Here is a 17,438-nt window from a genome sequence, read left to right as displayed (position 1 = left end):
GGAGGTGTGAGCCCTTCCAAACCCAGGAGGGGTTTACTTGCACCAAGAGCAGTCAGGATACTGAGTGCCAGATCCAAGCCCAAGAGTAAGATGGGTTTTTTTAAGATGCCGACACAAAAAGGCTGATTCTCCCTAGCACTTTGTTCAATTTGTGCTTGTACCTGCTTATATCCTTCTCCTTTCTTGGCTCTGAATGTGTTCTTATGGTCCAAATTTTCAAACGCTTTGATACTTCTGCATGCAACCTAATAACATTATACCAAAAAAAAAAAAACAAACAAAAAAACCCAAACAAACCACATAATGGACAAGTTTGTACAATGCAATTTCTCCCCCTGGACTCTGGCTGATGTCAATCAAAAGTTATGTCACCAGATGGAAACGGGACTGCATCATCAACTTATAAAGCTGAAAGAAGACAAAACCCCTGTGCCTGAAACAGAGCTTCCTGCAACAAGAAACCACATTTGTAAAAACCTCAGATTCCTCATTTTCTTTATGATCACGTTTTGTTTCTGTAAACTTTCCTCCTTTATCATCCATTAAAATAAAAAATCCTGCTGCATCATCATTTTAGCATTCTGGTTTCACTTTCTGTTTTTATGAAATGACACAATTGAGGGAATACATTGGTACTTCCACCCTAGTTAAGCCCTTAAGTAAGAGGGAAGTGAAGACCTTAAGGGATCAAAACCATCCAGTGCTCAGCAAGGAGTTATCCCATTTCATTCACCTGCTTTAGATCTCATCCTGCACCAGTTTGCACTGCTGGAAGATTACTGGAGACAGAAAGCACCACAGGGAATGGAAACAAGGCTGATCATTATTTTCAGTCCCAGACACATGCATGCATGGAGGAAAACAAGGAGGAAACAGCATATGCAGGAAAACTGCTGGAACATCACAATGCACCAAGAATCCAGCACAGGTGACTTCTGGCTGTCCACAAAAGACACAGTTGGGTGTATCCTCGTTGCACATACAATCTTCTTGTTTTCTTCATGCTTAAAATGCTGTTTGACAGCCCCCACAGGAACTGCAAGGAGGTGCTGGAAGGAATGGCTAGGGGCTGGGCAGTGTTCTACTAAATAGGGTTAATGGAAGAGGCAGCAGCAGCTGAGGGGCTCTTCTCTGATTGCTGGATTTACCTCCCAGCAAATTCTTCATTACTTCCATCTGCTTCATGAGCACTTCTGGGTCACTGCATCCTATTTCTTGACCAGTTTCTGTGTCTACTTTCCATTATTCCAGTGTTCTTCTGGTCACCTAAATTTCTCTTTGAAATGGGACTCTGCTGACCTTAAGTTCCAATCTTCTGCTTCTCTGTTTCTCAGGATTCAGCGAGGAGGCTCCTTCACCTTGCACAGTAATAAGAAGTTAAACTACCAAAAGCTCTCTGCTTTTGGGCATTTGTGATCCCAGCTGAGGCAGTTTCATAATCTCAGAAGGCTAGATATGAAAGTACAGAGAAAGGAGATGGATTTAAGTTTCCTGTATCTCAGACTGGGGTTTTGTCACTAGCTTTCTGTCTCTGGGAAGAGAATTCAGAATTAGTGCTGTGTGCTAATATTCTCTCTTTCCTTCTCTATATGACACATAATTCTAACATCACGTAATATCATAGACTCATAGAATGGGTTGGGTTGGAGGAGACTTTAAAGATCTTTTAAGTTCCAGCCACCTTGAATAGGCAGGGACACCTCCCTCTAGATCACATTGCTCAAAGCCCCATCTAACCTGGCACTGAACTCTTACAGGGAACACAATATTCCCCTTTTATTTTTTTATTTTTTTTATGGTGTATGGAACTGCAGTAGTTCTAGTAAAAACCCATGGAAAGGCTGGTGAAGTAAGGATGAGCTACTAAAATATTTTTGGAGTGGCTGTTTGGTACTTCACACTGGTCTTGAAAATTTTATGTAAGGGCTGGGCAGTTCTCTCACACCTGAATCCTTATAAAGATCAAATCAGGCACATAAGCAAGCTCTGCATGTTGTAAGCAGAGCTTCCTGATGAATAAATCCATAGGCATTATAAACACTGTCTGTAAGAGCATAACATGCATTTACAGATCTCAAAGATAAGGGGGTGGATTGTTCCATTCATTTGCAGAAGCTGTATTACCCCAAAACGGAGAAGAAAGAAAGCAGATGAATGTTATTTGGATGCAATCTTGTTTATTGGGAGAAAAAGGTGTACATTTTAAGCAAAGTCAAGGCAAAATACAAGACAGACTTCAGAGTCTTGAAAAAAAAGCCAACATAAACTCCATCAGTGATTCCTTTTCCACACATAGTTCTTCTGTCTTGGTTCAAAATTCAAATTAACTGGACAAATCTCAGTGTGAGGTAACATCTGTGGATCCTTCCTATTAGACATCTAGGTATCAAAGAAAAAAGTCTAGGATCCCAACCAACTGAAAACATGCATGGACCACTTTCCAGAGCTACTAGTGCTTTTGTGCTTCAACAGTGAGAAACAGAACAGAAAATGACATAATCATTAAAGGAAAAGACACATTTGGAGAAAACTGACATTAAAAGCAAATACAGAGTAAGAAGGGGAAGCAGAAAAGCAGTTCTCATGGGCACTGTGAAGCACCCATAGGTTTCCACTGCTCCAGAGAGCTGTGTTCCTCGGCTCAGCTGTATCTCCAGGTCTGGCTGTCAGTTCCTCCAGGCTTTTCCTGCCATCCACACCTTCTGCCATGCTTAGCATGGGCCACAGCCCCCGTAGCGCTTGCTCCAGGGCTGCCCAGAAGAGTAGGAAGAAAAATAACCCCCATAGACACGGGAGCCCTGCAAGCCTTGGGGGAAGCCCATCCCCACTGGGGCTGAGCTGCCCACGATGCTCTCCTGAGGGCAGGTGCTGAGGATGGGGCCTGGGAAGGTGATGACCACGGGTGGGGGCTGGACCACGGCACGGGAGTCCCCGCAGGAGGTGACGCAGGGCTGGTTCCAGGAGTCGGCAAGGGGCTGCGGGCAGCTCACCTCGCAGGGGGCGAAGCAGCGGGAGCTGAGCTGTTGGCTGGAGAAGGACATTGTGCAGGCAAGGAGGGGGACCTGCAACAAACACAGAGGGGTGGGAGGCAGAGTCAACCCATTGCCCAAGAGCCACCATGCAGCCCCTCCTCTTCTGCCTTGGCAGCAGCAGGCAGGGCTCAGGAGGGATCCTGCGGAGCTGCTCAGCTAAAACTCGGATGCTTCTTCTCCCTTTCTTTTCCTTGCCCTCCTCTCTCCCTTCCTCCCTTTCTCCCTTCAGACACTTCCTCTGTCTTCTCCCAAGCTTCTCCAAGAGCAGCCAAGCTGGACAACCCTAAAATAACCTGTGGCAAAAAGGCTGGAGATCACCCATCACCAAGTTTTGTAGCAAGCCCCACTCCACCTACCAGAGCTGCTAGGAGAGCATCTTCATGGGTAAAAAAAAAAGGCATAAGCAAGGCAGGCAGATAATTTCTGAAAGATTCAATTAAACCTACTCAAGCATGAAGCTTCAGAAAGATTAATTGGAGCCAAACTTACTCAAGATGCCAGAGGAGAAGTGAAGAGCAGTCGTCTGAGGTGCTCAGTCCTGGGAGCCCTTTTTATACCGTTTCTCGGGCTCCCGCTGATCTATGACACCTCGTGAGTGAGATCTTAATTACCTCCCAAACACAGAGATGACACGCCACACCTCAGCTCCTTATCCATGCAGATAGTTTCCTCCCTGTTAGCAAGTATTACTCAGCCCAGGTTTTCCTCAGTATCTCTGAGGTTCTTCCTTCTTAGAAATCACGCAGCCCATTTTCCTACGTTTGCAATATGTCTTTCTTTATTATTTTTTTTTCTTACAAGTACCAAGGCTTCTGTTTCCAAAGTATTTTTTATACTCTGTGTTCATTATAATATTTTAACTCTAGGTACAATGTTACCTTCTTGGTGACTGTTATTACATTTTCTCTGAAAATGCCAAGGAATATGCAAGGCCTGCCTTTCCTATCCTGGTGCAGGTTGGTTTTGGGACACTGAATCTCTGAGAACACTGCCATCACCTAAATGAAGTGCAGCATTGCAACCATCTCCTGTAGGAGTAAGGAATTTCATATTCAGGTTACCCTGCTTTCAGCCACCACATCTGCTCATGCAGTAGGGGCTCTCTTTGGGGACAAAAGGAAGGACAGCCTGACCTTGGGTGTCCTGGGAATACATCCCATTCTTTTATGTGGTTTTTAAGGATTGGTGCTCTATTCTATTTGCATCCAACTAAAAATAAAAGCCAAACCTCACAATTTGAACACTTAATAAAGGTTTTCCTTACATTAGACACAGATTATATTGCCTCAGGTAGGATGTGCTGGCGTGGATAAATCAGGGCAGTGGTGCAAAGGCTTCAGAGGGGCACAAGAGGGAATGGTGGATATGGTTTTCTGTTTGGGAGGAAAACAAAGCAAAGACTATCTGAGACTTCATGAAACAAATCACCTCTGTGCTTCAGTGTGCTGTATCAGACCTACGGTGTGTAGCTAGGATGGGGAACAAAGGAGATGGAATAAATCCTCCATTTTTATTCCAGGTATAAGCCCTACAGTGCTTCAGCTAAATATCAGCAGAGATACAGAAAGAAAAATCAATCCTCAATGCATTGTATTACTTGTGAGACTGAGGAGGACTTGAAAAATACTGATTCTGTGGAGCAACTAAATGAATAAAGTAGTTTTGCAATATTTTTTCATATTATTAAAATCAGCAAAATGCTGAAGGAAGTGAAACTGCTCCAAAAGGTTCAAGGAAGAAACAAGAGGGTGTTAGAAGAAACTGATAATCATCGGAAGATGAATAAAACAATTATAGAAGCCTTCGGGTGTGACGTGCATTGATTTTGTAACAAAAAAAACCTGAACCACAGAAGATGTCTCAACCCCCCCAGGCAATGCAAGAAAAGGTTTATAAGGGCTTCTGGCTCAGAAGTCCTCAGATCACAGGTCCTTGTTTCTCCTCTTCGGTTATCTGAGTAAGTCAAATCTCTCCATTATCTTTTCTCTTTTTTTTTTTACCTTTAGGTACGGTGGGTTTGTTCTGCTATTAACCAGCTCTGGCCCATACGGTCTGAACACAAGAGTACCAGAAGGTAGCTTGGCATGAAGACATTTTTATCCTCACTGGCAAACAGGGCAGCTGCAAATCTGTCCCCATGGATCTGCAGCTGCTACAACAGGTCAGAGGAGCTCAGCCAAGATGGGCCTTGGTCCAGGTGTTTGACTCTAGATCTGGGAAGGGGGGACACTGGCCTGGACCAGGCTTCTCAGGTAGTTGGAGCAGTGCTGGGCATGTGGAGAGCTTGGGAGAAGACAGAGGAACTGTCTTCCTATCTGCCTGTCTTGCTTATGTCTTTTTTTTTTTTTACCCATGAAGATGCTCTCCTACCAGCTCTGGTAGGTGGAGTGGGGCTTGCTACAAAACTTGGTGATGGGTGATCTCCAGCCTTTTTGCCACAGGTTATTTTAGGGTTGTCCAGCTTGGTGCTCTTGGAGAAGCTTGGGAGAAGACAGAGGAAGTGTCTGGAGGGAGAAAAGGAGGAAGGGAGGGAGGAGGGCAAGGAAAAGAAAGGGAGAAGAAGCATCCGAGCTTTAGCTGAGCAGCTCCACAGGATCCCTCCTGAGCCCTGCCTGCTGCTGCCAAGGCAGAAGAGGAGGGGCTGCATGGTGGCTCTTGGGCAATGGGTTGACTCTGCCTCCCACCCCTCTGTGTTTGTTGCAGGTCCCCCTCCTTGCCTGCACAATGTCCTTCTCCAGCCAACAGCTCAGCTCCCGCTGCTTCGCCCCCTGCGAGGTGAGCTGCCCGCAGCCCCTTGCCGACTCCTGGAACCAGCCCTGCGTCACCTCCTGCGGGGACTCCCGTGCCGTGGTCCAGCCCCCACCCGTGGTCATCACCTTCCCAGGCCCCATCCTCAGCACCTGCCCTCAGGAGAGCATCGTGGGCAGCTCAGCCCCAGTGGGGATGGGCTTCCCCCAAGGCTTGCAGGGCTCCCTTGTCTATGGGGGTTATTTGTCTTCTTCCTACTCCTCCGGGCAGCCCTGGAGCAAGCGCTACGGGGGCTGTGGCCCATGCTAAGCATGGCAGAAGGTATGGATGGCAGGAAGAGCCTGGAGGAACTGACAGCCAGACCTGGAGGTACAGCTGAGCTGAGAAGTTCTGCAGAGCTCTGGGCACCCACAGCTTCCAGCTAATCCATGGATCAGCACTCACGGGAACTCATTCTTCTTGTGCTCTTTTTGCTTGTGATGTTGCTGTATATTTGCACTGATTTCTCAAAAGGTGTCTTTTCAATTCTGCAATGAGAGATGGGGTCATTTTTACTTTAGCTTCTCTGTTAACACATCAACTCATTTTCTGTTTAAGTTTCAACCTAGAAGATGCAAGTGTGCAATTTGTATCAGGGAAGCTTCTTTGCTGTCCTCTGTGTCACACTTTTGTTCTGAGCAAAACCTTCCTGCATGCTGTAAAGCAGAACCTGATGTGCAAAGTTAGATTTGTCACAGGGAAGGGTGAGCATCTTGAGTCAAACATTTCCAGTTGACAAACTGCTTCTAAACAGGTCTGAGAAGCATTCTTCCAATTCCTTTGGTTTGTTATAAGTGTAAATGCAATTTCTTTTCTTGTTCTTAATAAAAATCTTGCAGCATCCAATCACAGAATTCTCTTTTTGTTTTGTTCCAGCCTTTCTTTATACCTTTTCCCCTTACATCCCTTTATTAGCTGATAATTAAAATGCACCTACATGCATAGGGCCAAGTTACATCCCATGAAATTCCTAATTCCTCCTTCCCAGGAGCTGAAACCAGAATCAGCATCTTACATGGTTAATGCCACCATCAAAATACCTTGGCACTGGGAAGTGTGTGTATGCTTCAGGACTCAACCAGAGAATACAGATGCAGAGCCTTGTTATTAGGGCCAATGTTTAGCCCAGAAATATTTTATAATGAAATAAAATTATCCACTTTTGTTCTCACTTGCATCTGGCTGAACCTTACACACTGTGTTTTGAATAAAATACCAAAATCCTGTCTTTGGGACATATATAGCCTAGAAGTACTCTAGTAGCTGACTGCATTAAGATGGCATTCTGTGCTTGATTAGGCTTTTAGGGTTATATTCCACTTCTATCAGACATAAGAGTCAGTTTTTACACAGTTACATCATCAGAATTACACACACAGCTCTGTTACTTAAGAAAGATTTTTTAAAAAATGAAAGCCTCCCAGAAAGAAATTCTGGAAACTAGAGAGCCTCTCTGCTCCCAAGGAAGCAGGGGACAACCTGGTATCATCTCTGGAAAAAACCACCCCCACCCCCAAAATACATTTTCATCTTGACAGCAATGTTATCTAAGGAGGTCCCAGTTAGGCATCAGCAATTCTGATCTGGAAATGACACCACAGTTTGCAAGACAAGTTGAGGCAAATACTTGAGCTCAGAGACATGAATTCACCTTGTCTGCCTTGCCTAGAGGTGTCTGAGATAACAATTCTACTGAACTTGAGTCATGCTACCAGCTAAGCCACAAGAGTGCAGTGCTGAGTCTTGAATATTTATTTTGTGGTCCCATACGTGGTTTTTTGTGGCTATTCTGAGAGTCAAAAGTGCCCTCATTAACAGCACTCATGCCTCTTGGCTTGGAGTGTAGACAGAGGGAGGCATAAATACCATTAACAACTTGGAAATACCGTTCCTCAAACAGAAAGTGCCACTCAGCCCCTCCTTGTGGGCAGTTCCTCCTTTTGCATTGCATCCTCTGGTGGCTCATCCACTCGTGTCCTGTTATTTGACTCCTCCTAGGGTGTAGTAGACATGGCAGTACAACCTGGGTGTGCTACCTTCCCGGATCAGACAAATTCCACCCACGCTTTTGGAGTTGCACTCTTGGATGGATAATCCAAAATCATCCACTGTGAACTTGGAAGAATGGCACAGAAATGCCTGGGCACCCTGAATAGAGTTAAGATTTCAATTGCAAACTGAAATGAAGGATGTCCCTGTGCCATTCTTGACTATGATGTTCATCCACGCTATCCAGGAAGAGTTTTGAGTCAAGCTGATACAGAAATAATCCAAACTCATGGATGTTTTTGCAAATACATTTGGATGCCTTTTTAGATGGTGTTACAACAAACTTATGGGCTTGATACAGATAAAAATATTTTATGCTGACTTAGTAAATGTGTCTGATGATTGTTCGCATTCAGTGCTGTGCCACAGCAATTTGTCATGCAAGGAATCATGCAAACGTGGTTCATGTCTCATGTTAACTTTGCTTTTCCCAGAGTTGTTTGTCTCCAAATATTTTACTCTACAGTGTTTTCACTGGCAAAAAAAGTCTGTGAATGGTTGAAGCTCATGGAAATCACTTTGTCTGTGAAAAAAACCCTAGGACACTGGTTTGTGGGTCTGTAAAATTCTAAACTGAAGCACATGGCTGTAACCGTGACCATTCTGAGTCAAGAGAAGCAATTTGGGGAGTCAGCAGTATTGATATGAGGATGTATCTTCCTTTGCCCTTTCAGGAGGGCAGGATAGTTAGATGAGGGTTGCAATTCTGAGAATTATGTCATGAATCTGTTGGTATCTGTAGGAACATGTCACCACTGTCATCACAGACAGTGAAACCAGGTGTGGTTGGGTCAAGAGGAGCAGATAGGGTGGGTTGCTTCCCCAGAAATTCTTCTTCCCTTTGTTTCTATTCCTGCTTCTTGTTTATGTGAGTTGTCTATCATAAACTATGAGTAGTTTCAAGTGTTTGTCCCCAAGCATTGCTAGGAAACGGCACTCAGGGAAATCCCAAAGCCATCTCAGAGTAGAAGCTTCTTTAACCTCCTTGATAGGTCACCCGTCAGAATTGCACTGCAGTCTTGGTAACATTTATCAAATACCTGTGGTCAAAAGGGAATAAAATGAACATTTTAGAACGGAAGTCTCAAGGTTGCTCAAAACCAGACATTCAACCTTAAATTCTCTAGGACGGGATGGATTTTAGAAAGCAAGGATTCATCTTCTTGAGGTTAAAAAAGCATTTATAAATTACGTCAGTATAGATATATAAAATGGAGAGTCAGACTTCAGTGAAAATACTTTTATCAGCAAATTACTGATCAACCAAAGGCTGGATCTGAGGAAGGCATCTGCTGAAGTAAGCAGTCAATCTTCTGCATCAGCTGAAACTGCATTTTAAGATTCCAGCCCAATTTTTTTCCTAGGGTGATGCATGGCTGACTCCCTGCCCTGTTTCATCCCAAACCATGAATCGTTCATCACTCAGGAGCTCTGAGATCTTCAGCAATGATCCCATGGAGTCCCTGACTATGTAAGCTGGACATGAACTTCTTGTTGTCTGAGCCTTCTGTCCACCATGTCAAGAGGGGGATAACAGCAGCTCCCTATTTGCACGTTACTCCACTTCTACTTTTAAACTTGAAGTGGGACATGTGCTTTGTGTTTCATTTTTTGATCAAATGGATGGGAACAAACCTCTATTTCCTTCCATTTCCAAACCTCTAACTCAACAGGAAGGTGTCTGTGGAGTCTAATGTGCTGCATATCAGAGTCACAGGAATTAACGTGCGTGGGTCTGATGGGATAAATTGCACAACACCCCCTAAAATGGAACATGACTTGGAAAAGTGGGGCAGGATCCCAGGTATGTCAGCATATTGTGCTTATGGGTAAACCTCTGAGCAATCTTTGCTCCATGAGGCAATCAGAGAAATTGGAAAAAGCAATAAAAGAAAAAAAAATAATTACTCTGCCAGAGCAATGTCAGGAACACAATAGTAATTGTCACTGCTGAGCAAAATAATTGCATTATTTGGGGCATGTACAGGTGGAGTGAATTTTTCTTTGATAATGCATTTGAGCATCATACCTGAAGAATGTTTCATAGCCTCCTGATTGCCTAAGAAAAGATATAAAAGCACTCACAGTTCTGGGCTGCTCTAACCATTCCTCCTGACCTGCTCTTTGCTGTGAAGGGTAAGTCTGAGTCTGCTACTGCTGCTAAGGTATTGCTGGAACAATGCAAGATTTTAACTGAAAAAACCCTGTGAATCTTAGAAATATTTGGTGCTTTGTCTCAGAAAGCTGTTTCCTACTTAGTGACAGGCTATAAAAAGGTAGGAAAGGCTTTTCAGAGCAGTTCAAATTTGGGCTGTGCAAACTTATTGGTGATAAGAGTAGTGATGGATTGTGATAGATTTAGTGAATTCCTGTTTTCTCTAGCCTGACCATTTTGCTTTCATGAACCTGCCTTACTTTGTTCACATGGACTTAGTGGTGAGTGCCAAGGAAAGTTAACTCTAGGTTTTAGATTGAACTAGAAAGGCATTGTTAGCAATAATGTTTTATCCTGGTCTTAGCAATTATTTCTGAATTAATTTGAAGCCTATCATACATTATATTCTTGTGCTTGTTATCACTGGAAATTTATTCCTTTCCTTTAGAGCCATTAATATTAAGGTTGGAATATTAATATTAATATTAAGGTTGGAAAAGACCTCTAAGATCATCACATCCAACCATCAATGAGATTTTAATTTTATGGGCTTTGGTAGGGCAGGACAAAGATCAAGAGGAGCTACAAATAAGTTTCCTTAGTGATCAAGACATCTTCTGATTTAAGAAAAGGGGTCTACAAAATTACACAAAATTCCTACTTCTGCCAGTCATCTGTCACCTTGGTCATCTTTAGCAGGTTAGCTGGGACCACAGGAGTCCTAATAATCCTGAAAATTTCTCTGATATTGCATTGCCTTTAGGAGCTCTTCAGTGTGACTGCTGCTCATTTTATCTTTGCACAGAACATGCAGAGAAGCCCCATGGTGTACCATTTGAAGGACTGGGGATTGACACTGTCATTAGCAACCAGGCTTGCTTGAATGTTGACTCCTGTCTCTCCTGTTACCTTGCCAAATGGCTCTGGGCAATGCATTCACTCCTCAGCCTCAGTGACCTCTTCCCCAAAGCTGGAATAACAAGGACTTGCCTCACGCAGCTGTAATTATTACAGTGGTGTAGGATTAGCAAAGGTTGTTACTGAATGAGCCTTAGCCCGTGTTTCTGCTCTTTTCTGCAGTTATTTAGAAAAGAAATTAATTGAGATTAATTAATATGATTATGGATAAATGAAAATAAATAAAAAATAAGGGTCACAGTTGGATTCAAAAAGGAAAAGTGGAAAGGAGAAATGGTAAAGGAGAAAGGGATAGCTTAAGTTCAAATACACAATTTGATTGTTAATGAATTATTTATGTATCAAATTGGGTCTGTAATTAGGAGCCAAGAGAAATGGATCTTGTTCTGAGAGGGAGGAGATAGTCATGAGAAGACGAGACATGGCTCCTGAGACAAAACTGAAGCCTTTATCCTCTTTCTGTCCTGCTCGCTATCTCATTCTCTCCCTTCCAAGCACAATCTACTGATGTCTGAGCTTCCAGCCTTGTGATGCCTTGGTGTTGTGTGTTTCAGATCATTTCCATTCCCAGAAGATGTCTTCCTACAGACAGATGATCAGCTCTAATTGTCTTGCACCCTGCGAGGTGACCTGCCCACAGCCACTTGCAAATGTCTGGAGCCAGCCCTGTGTGACATCCTGTGGAGATTCAAGAGCTGTGATTTACCCACCACCCGTGGTCATGACCTTCCCAGGACCCATTCTCAGCTCCTGCCCTCAGGAGAGCATCGTGGGCAGCTCAGCACCATCCAGCACTGGGAGCTTGTTTGGATCCATGAGCTCTCTGGGTCCCGGTGGCTCCTATGGCTCTAGGAGCCTGTACAATTATGGGAGGTCATATTCTTCCTATGGATCCACTGGTTATGGATTTGGGAGCTGCAGACCATGTTAAATTTGCAATGAATAAGGAATGATCACCCAGCCTGGAGGAAGATGTGTCTCCACAAAGCCTGGTGTTGGCATTGCTTCCCTGGAGTGTGGAGCAGCTCTGATAATCACACTTAATTTTCAAGCTAACAACTTAATTTAGTTTCCTGACTATTCTTTCCTGATGATAATGGTCTTGAATCAGTTATATCAATGCTCTTTGGCTGGCTGAAAGTGAGACAATATTGTGTAGTCTTTCCAGGACATGAAAGAGTCATGAGTGCAGAGTACATAGCCCTGGAGCAGTTCTTTGCTTGCAGTCTTTAAGGAGACCTCAGCAAACTTTCCCTTGTGTTTTTCATTCTCAATAAGATCTTTGGCTTCTTATTTTTTTCAATAAATTACTGTGCATCAAAATTCTGACCTTTCTTGACCATTTTTCCCCCGTTTTTGTTTTGTTGTTGTTGTTGTTGTTTTTTAATAATACCATCTGACCATCTGAGTGAATATCATCTCTGTAGTAAAACACAGCAGTCCTTGCTTTCTTTCACTACCTCGGGTTGGAAGGTGGATCTTTTGCTTCTTATTTTCTCAATAAATTATTGTGCATCAAAATTCTGAGTTTCCTTGACCATTTCCCCCCCCCTCCTTTTTTTTTTTTTTTTTTTTAATAATACCATCTGACCATCAGAGTGAACGTTATCTCTGTAGTGAAACACAACAGTCCTTGCTTTCTTTCACTACCCCGGGTTGGAAGGTGCCCAGGACCTTTAAGCAAGAGCAAGCACAATGTCTGCCTTCTGCACTGAAGTAATTTCATGCTTGATAAACATGTTTTATAACCATTGCAACTAAGTTTGAAATTGCTTCCAGGAGGGGTGTGGTTACAACCTGTATTTGCTATGTGTTAACAAAGAAAGTTAAACACACAATTAACTTTGAAAAGCTTTCCCCGTATCTCACTAGGTGCCAGAGGCTCCTACTTACTGACATCTCAATCCGTGACTTTTGTGGTATTTTTCATTGTTTAAAAATAGCATGGAATGATCTGTGGGTAGAACTTTTCCTTTGAAGACTCAGCAGGAATTTCAACTGAATCATAAATCTTTGCTGAAGTTCTGTGAGTTCTTTAAACTTTCCCATCAATACCTTTACATTTTTTTGCAATCCCAGTTAAAATAAATAAAAGAATAATCCTTGCATCTTCCCCAGAGAGAGACAATTATCATTCAGGCCAAATATTATTCTATTCTGCGGCACCATGTAAGAAACTTTACACCCCAATTCCAGGCTGTTCAGGGATGACTGTGGATACCGGGCATGTCCCACACTTCCCTTTGTTCAACAACAACGTGGTTTCAGGCTGTCAGTAAGGTCTGGGGTTTTTTTTTAGAACTGTTTTTCTAGTGATGCAATTTGCATACAATTAGTACAGCAGTTAAGAGGCATTCAACCTGTCAGATGCTGGCAGGTCTCTGATGGATGGCAGAGTCTGCTCAGCACTTCAGCTCTTCCCTGTGTGAAGCTGCTCTTCCCAGGAAAAAAAAACAATTCCCCTAGAATCTTCACTGCATGAGCAACCTAATTCCAGGAAAACCGCAGTCTCACACTGCAGAAATTTGTTTGGACAACATAAAGGATGTGGTAATAACTTCAAAGGGTTTGGAGGCATGACTTTGCTTGTAAAACTAACAGAAACAAGATGAGGCTGCAATGAGGTAGCCAGGGAACACCTCTTTCTTGTTGGGATGTGTCTGAAGGTTTTGTTTTGTTTTCGTGTTCCCTCCCAGTGCACTGGAAGATTGCTCTCCGGGTCACTAGAATGCTGTGAAAACCCCCACTACTTATTTGTGCCTCTGTACAGAGCACTAGAGCAGCCAGATCAGGTATTTTCACTTTCAGGTAAGTGTAATCATGCATGAATGTAGTAGAAGATAAGAGGAGTGACTGTGCTGGCAGACCCAGCACATCTCAGGTCACACCACATGCAGACACAAAGCAGGAATCCAGCTCCTGTTCATCGGGACATCTGGAGGCAGTGCTGAGAGTGGCAATCTGCCGGCCCCAGCAACAGGAGGACCACATCTGGACCACATCTGGCTCCAAAGTCTTCAGCAGTTCTTCTGCAGCCAGGGGAAGTCTAAGCTGTTGATGGCACCAGCAGCTCAGGCTCCTGTTCCTCCTGTCAGTGAAATAATTATCAAGAACAGGAAGCAAAAATAAATAAAATCACACTGTCTCATCTCGGACTATAGAGGTCACTACACCCTTGTCTCGTCTACATGTGCTCTGAGCATGTGTTTATGTACTGGAATAAGGTAACACTCCTGTCAAATGAGATCCAATCAGAAGTTGATTCATAAAGATGTTGTAAAAACAGCCTGAAGTGCCTCTCCTCCCTGTGCAGTAAATTACCACCCAAGACAGATATCTGAGGGAGTTAAGCCTTTCATGATTGATCTGAGTAGGTGGATTCACTAAATATTTAGTCGCTTCTAGAGCCTAATGGTTTTTTTATGCTGTTCAGACTCACACCACTGGTAAATAGCCTGCAGGCACCATGGCTCAATGTGACTGAACCTGAAATATGCCCTGCTGAATCCCAGCTTCCTGCCAGGGTTTGATTTTGGATTAGCAAAACTCATTGCAATCTACCTTTTCTCAGTTTTGTAACTGAAGGAGCTCCACCAGAGAAACCTGAAGAAAGGAATCTTAGCCTTGGCCCATTCTCCCCTTTTTATTTAGAAAAGAAATGCTAATAAGTCATGCTATGAATCCTTAGGTCACTCTTTTTTGGAAGTGTTCAAGGACAGATTAGATGGGGCTTTCAGCAACATGATGTAGTGAAAGATGTCCTTGCCTCTGGCAGGGGATTAGACTAGATGATCTTTAAAAGTCCTTTCCAACCTAAACAATTCCATGGTTCTATGATCATAGTTCCAATTTTCTATGTCTTTTACACTGGAAACAGAAACTGGATGTCAATTGTTAGATGAGGATATTGGAGACAGGAATTCAGCTCTTGGCTTTAACAAAAGATTCTTTTTGTCACCTGGGGAAAAAAGTTACTAATGTTTTTATCAGTGTGGAAGACATGGCCATTAATCTCTGTATAAAATAGACCTGCCAAAAAGGGAAAAGAGCAATGACTCTCATGCCTTGCTTGCCTTTCTTGTTGACTCTGGTAGCACCTGAGGGCAGGGATTGGCTTTATTCTGTGTTTGCACAGCACTGCATTGGCAGCTTGGTTAGGATTTGAATTGACAGTATTACCAGAAGCTTAGAAGCTGAGTCTCTGCTGCTACTGAGACTTGCTGTACTACAGTTATTTCTGAGAGGGAACAAGGATTATTCCCTCTTGACTGGCCTGGAAATGCTGAGGATTGCAAGGAGGCACAAAAGCAATTCAGTAGCTGCTTGGGATGTCCGGAGTACTGCTGAGCAATGTCAGTGCTGGAGGTTGAGCATCAGATCTGTGAATTCAAAGACTCAAATTTACATTTGGAAAGTACTCTGGTGGGCATCACCTTGGTGGCATTTTGGTCATGCTGACCTCAAGTGTCTGCATAGAAACCCATAATTCTCTCTTTGGATGGTCATGGAAAGGCCCCTTTGAACTCATGTTTAAATAGCAGGAGTTACAATATCATATTATCTTAAACTTTAGAGGGTGGAAAGGTGCTACTCAGGGGTGTCATTAAGGAAACATATGACACTGTAAATCCACTCTGTGCTAAAGGTTTCTGCAGCACTACTGTTTCATTAGCAGCTTGGTCCTGCCCACAGGAAGGTATTGCCCAGGGCAGGCTGTGGAGGAAGTGAGGAAAGGAAACCAGAAGTTTGCTGTGTGATGCAATGAAATTTTAATGAGCAAGAAATGCTTGTGTTTGCAAAGTGAGAAATCAGACAGTGTGAGATATCTCTTTCCAGCCAATTTTGTTCAACAGATGTTCAGAGATATTGCTGTCCTCAGTTGGTTTTCTTCTTGTTCAGCTACTGGTGAGGATGACTTGACATTATAAATGATGTCCATATGGAACAAGTTGCCCCACGATGGTTAAAACAAAATGGGAAAGCTAGAACAGGCAACAAGAGCAAACAACAAACTAGAAACTGAAGGGTAAGCAAAAAATAGAAAAAAGATCAGAAATGCTAAGTGGCAGTAGCTCCATTGCAGGGCTGTGGGAATGCTGGACCTCGTTGCTGTGGGTTTGGGTCTTCATTTGTGGATCTTCTGAGGCCATCCCTCTGCTGGGTCTGCACTGTCCTCCCTTAGCAGGGTCCACAGCTGCCACGGAGGAGCCGGCTGTACCGGCGGGAGGAGTAGGGGCCCCAGTAGCCATTCCCCAGTGTGGAGAGGGCTGAGCTCCCGTATCCATACTGAGCCCCATAGCCCAGAGAGCTCCCAGCACCGTAGAGGTTTCCAGAGCCATAAAGTCCCCCCAACCCCAGGGAGCCCCCAAAGGCGGGTGCTCCGGAGGAGCCCACCACGGCTTGCTGGGGGAAGGAGCTGAGGATGGGGCCGGGGAAGGTGACAACGACTGGAGGTGGCTGGATCAGGGCTGTGGAGTCAGGGCACTGGCGGACACAGGGCTCGTTGCAGCTGTTAGCCAGGGGCTGGGGGACAGCGATGCCATTGGTGGTGGGGCAGAGGTCGTAGCAGGACATTTCTTTGCAGGGATGGAGTGGATCCTGAAAGAGAGAGCACAGAGCTGTGTGAAAACCAAGCGCAAGCTCTCTGGGAGCAAAAGGTCGAGGTTTGGTGCTGGGTTGTTGGGAAGAGGCAGAGTGATTGCCAGAGACATCAGCAGAACGGGTAACACTTCAGGTGACACTTCATAAATTTTCCTCTCATCAGCGTTGCTCTGATCTTCAACACCCAGTAATCCCTGCACTTGTCATATTCACCAAGCCTACTGAAATTTCTGCTGCTTTTTTTTTTTTTTTTTTTCTTTTTTGCTGACCTTCTCATTACACCAACTGGGACAGAAACAGGTTTTGTCTTGGGAGCAATGAGATGAAGAACCCAGCACTGCTTTAACCACACATTTCCTCCTCCTTTCCTTCTCCCTGTTTCTTTTTAAGCTCTTTGGGGTAATACACATTTAGCTGCTCCCTTTTAGCTCTACTTTCTTTAAAAGCCCCCAACTATCTGAGCCTGAGGATAGATACACTTGCTGTAATAAGCAAATATACCCTATAAAATATTTCTAGCCAAAAATCTCTTGGCACAGCAGTGTAATTTCATGAAGAGTTGTTAAAATATAGGGTGCCAACTTCCTTCATCAAATAAAAATAGAGTTTACAAACTACCACTCCAGCTAAATATCTAGTTACAAAAGCTGGTAGCTTAGCTCTTTTTCCAGTAAAAAAAAAAAAAAAAAAAAAAGTAATATTTTTCATGAAGTGGCCCTGGAATGCAGAGAATCAGATTATTGAACTCAAAGTGTCTGAAGAGCTAATCTGGATCTGGATTTACAGACAGGCATATGACAAACACACTGGATCAGATCACTGGACCACTTCCCTTATTGCTGTCTGGGGTGAAAATAACTAGGGTTTAAAATAAGAAGGACTTAGATTTTACCTAT

At 43.7% G+C, this 17,438-nt stretch overlaps 4 protein-coding genes across 4 annotated transcripts; 2 read left to right on the top strand and 2 right to left on the bottom strand.

The window, feature by feature from the left end:
- Positions 1–2,711: 2,711 nt before the first annotated feature.
- Positions 2,712–3,041, bottom strand: LOC103534336 (scale keratin). Its single transcript, XM_008500280.1, has one exon. The coding sequence runs from the start codon at positions 3,039–3,041 to the stop codon at positions 2,712–2,714; it is 330 nt and encodes a 109-aa protein (XP_008498502.1).
- Positions 3,042–5,756: 2,715 nt separating this feature from the next.
- LOC103534337 (feather keratin 4) lies at positions 5,757–6,089 on the top strand. The gene has a single exon (XM_008500281.1). It carries the CDS (start codon positions 5,757–5,759, stop codon positions 6,087–6,089), a length of 333 nt encoding a protein of 110 aa, XP_008498503.1.
- A 5,426-nt stretch (positions 6,090–11,515) lies between these two features.
- Positions 11,516–11,872, top strand: LOC103534327 (feather keratin 4-like). The gene has a single exon (XM_008500272.1). It carries the CDS (start codon positions 11,516–11,518, stop codon positions 11,870–11,872), a length of 357 nt encoding a protein of 118 aa, XP_008498494.1.
- Positions 11,873–15,934: 4,062 nt separating this feature from the next.
- Positions 15,935–16,518, bottom strand: LOC103534328 (scale keratin). The gene has a single exon (XM_008500273.2). The coding sequence runs from the start codon at positions 16,513–16,515 to the stop codon at positions 16,120–16,122; it is 396 nt and encodes a 131-aa protein (XP_008498495.2). The 5' UTR covers positions 16,516–16,518; the 3' UTR covers positions 15,935–16,119.
- Between the last annotated feature and the right edge of the window lie 920 nt (positions 16,519–17,438).

Source organism: Calypte anna, chromosome 25, assembly GCF_003957555.1.
Source record: "Calypte anna isolate BGI_N300 chromosome 25, bCalAnn1_v1.p, whole genome shotgun sequence".
Taxonomy (NCBI): domain Eukaryota; kingdom Metazoa; phylum Chordata; class Aves; order Apodiformes; family Trochilidae; genus Calypte; species Calypte anna.
The sequence above is the reverse complement of the archived record's forward strand: the minus strand, read 5'-3'. Positions and strand labels throughout refer to the sequence as shown.

Bases quoted from the DNA above. Each gene is read 5' to 3' on its own strand.
- LOC103534336 (XM_008500280.1), bottom strand. From the start codon at position 3,041: ATGTCCTTCTCCAGCCAACAGCTCAGCTCCCGCTGCTTCGCCCCCTGC.
- LOC103534337 (XM_008500281.1), top strand. From the start codon at position 5,757: ATGTCCTTCTCCAGCCAACAGCTCAGCTCCCGCTGCTTCGCCCCCTGC.
- LOC103534327 (XM_008500272.1), top strand. From the start codon at position 11,516: ATGTCTTCCTACAGACAGATGATCAGCTCTAATTGTCTTGCACCCTGC.
- LOC103534328 (XM_008500273.2), bottom strand. From the start codon at position 16,515: ATGTCCTGCTACGACCTCTGCCCCACCACCAATGGCATCGCTGTCCCC.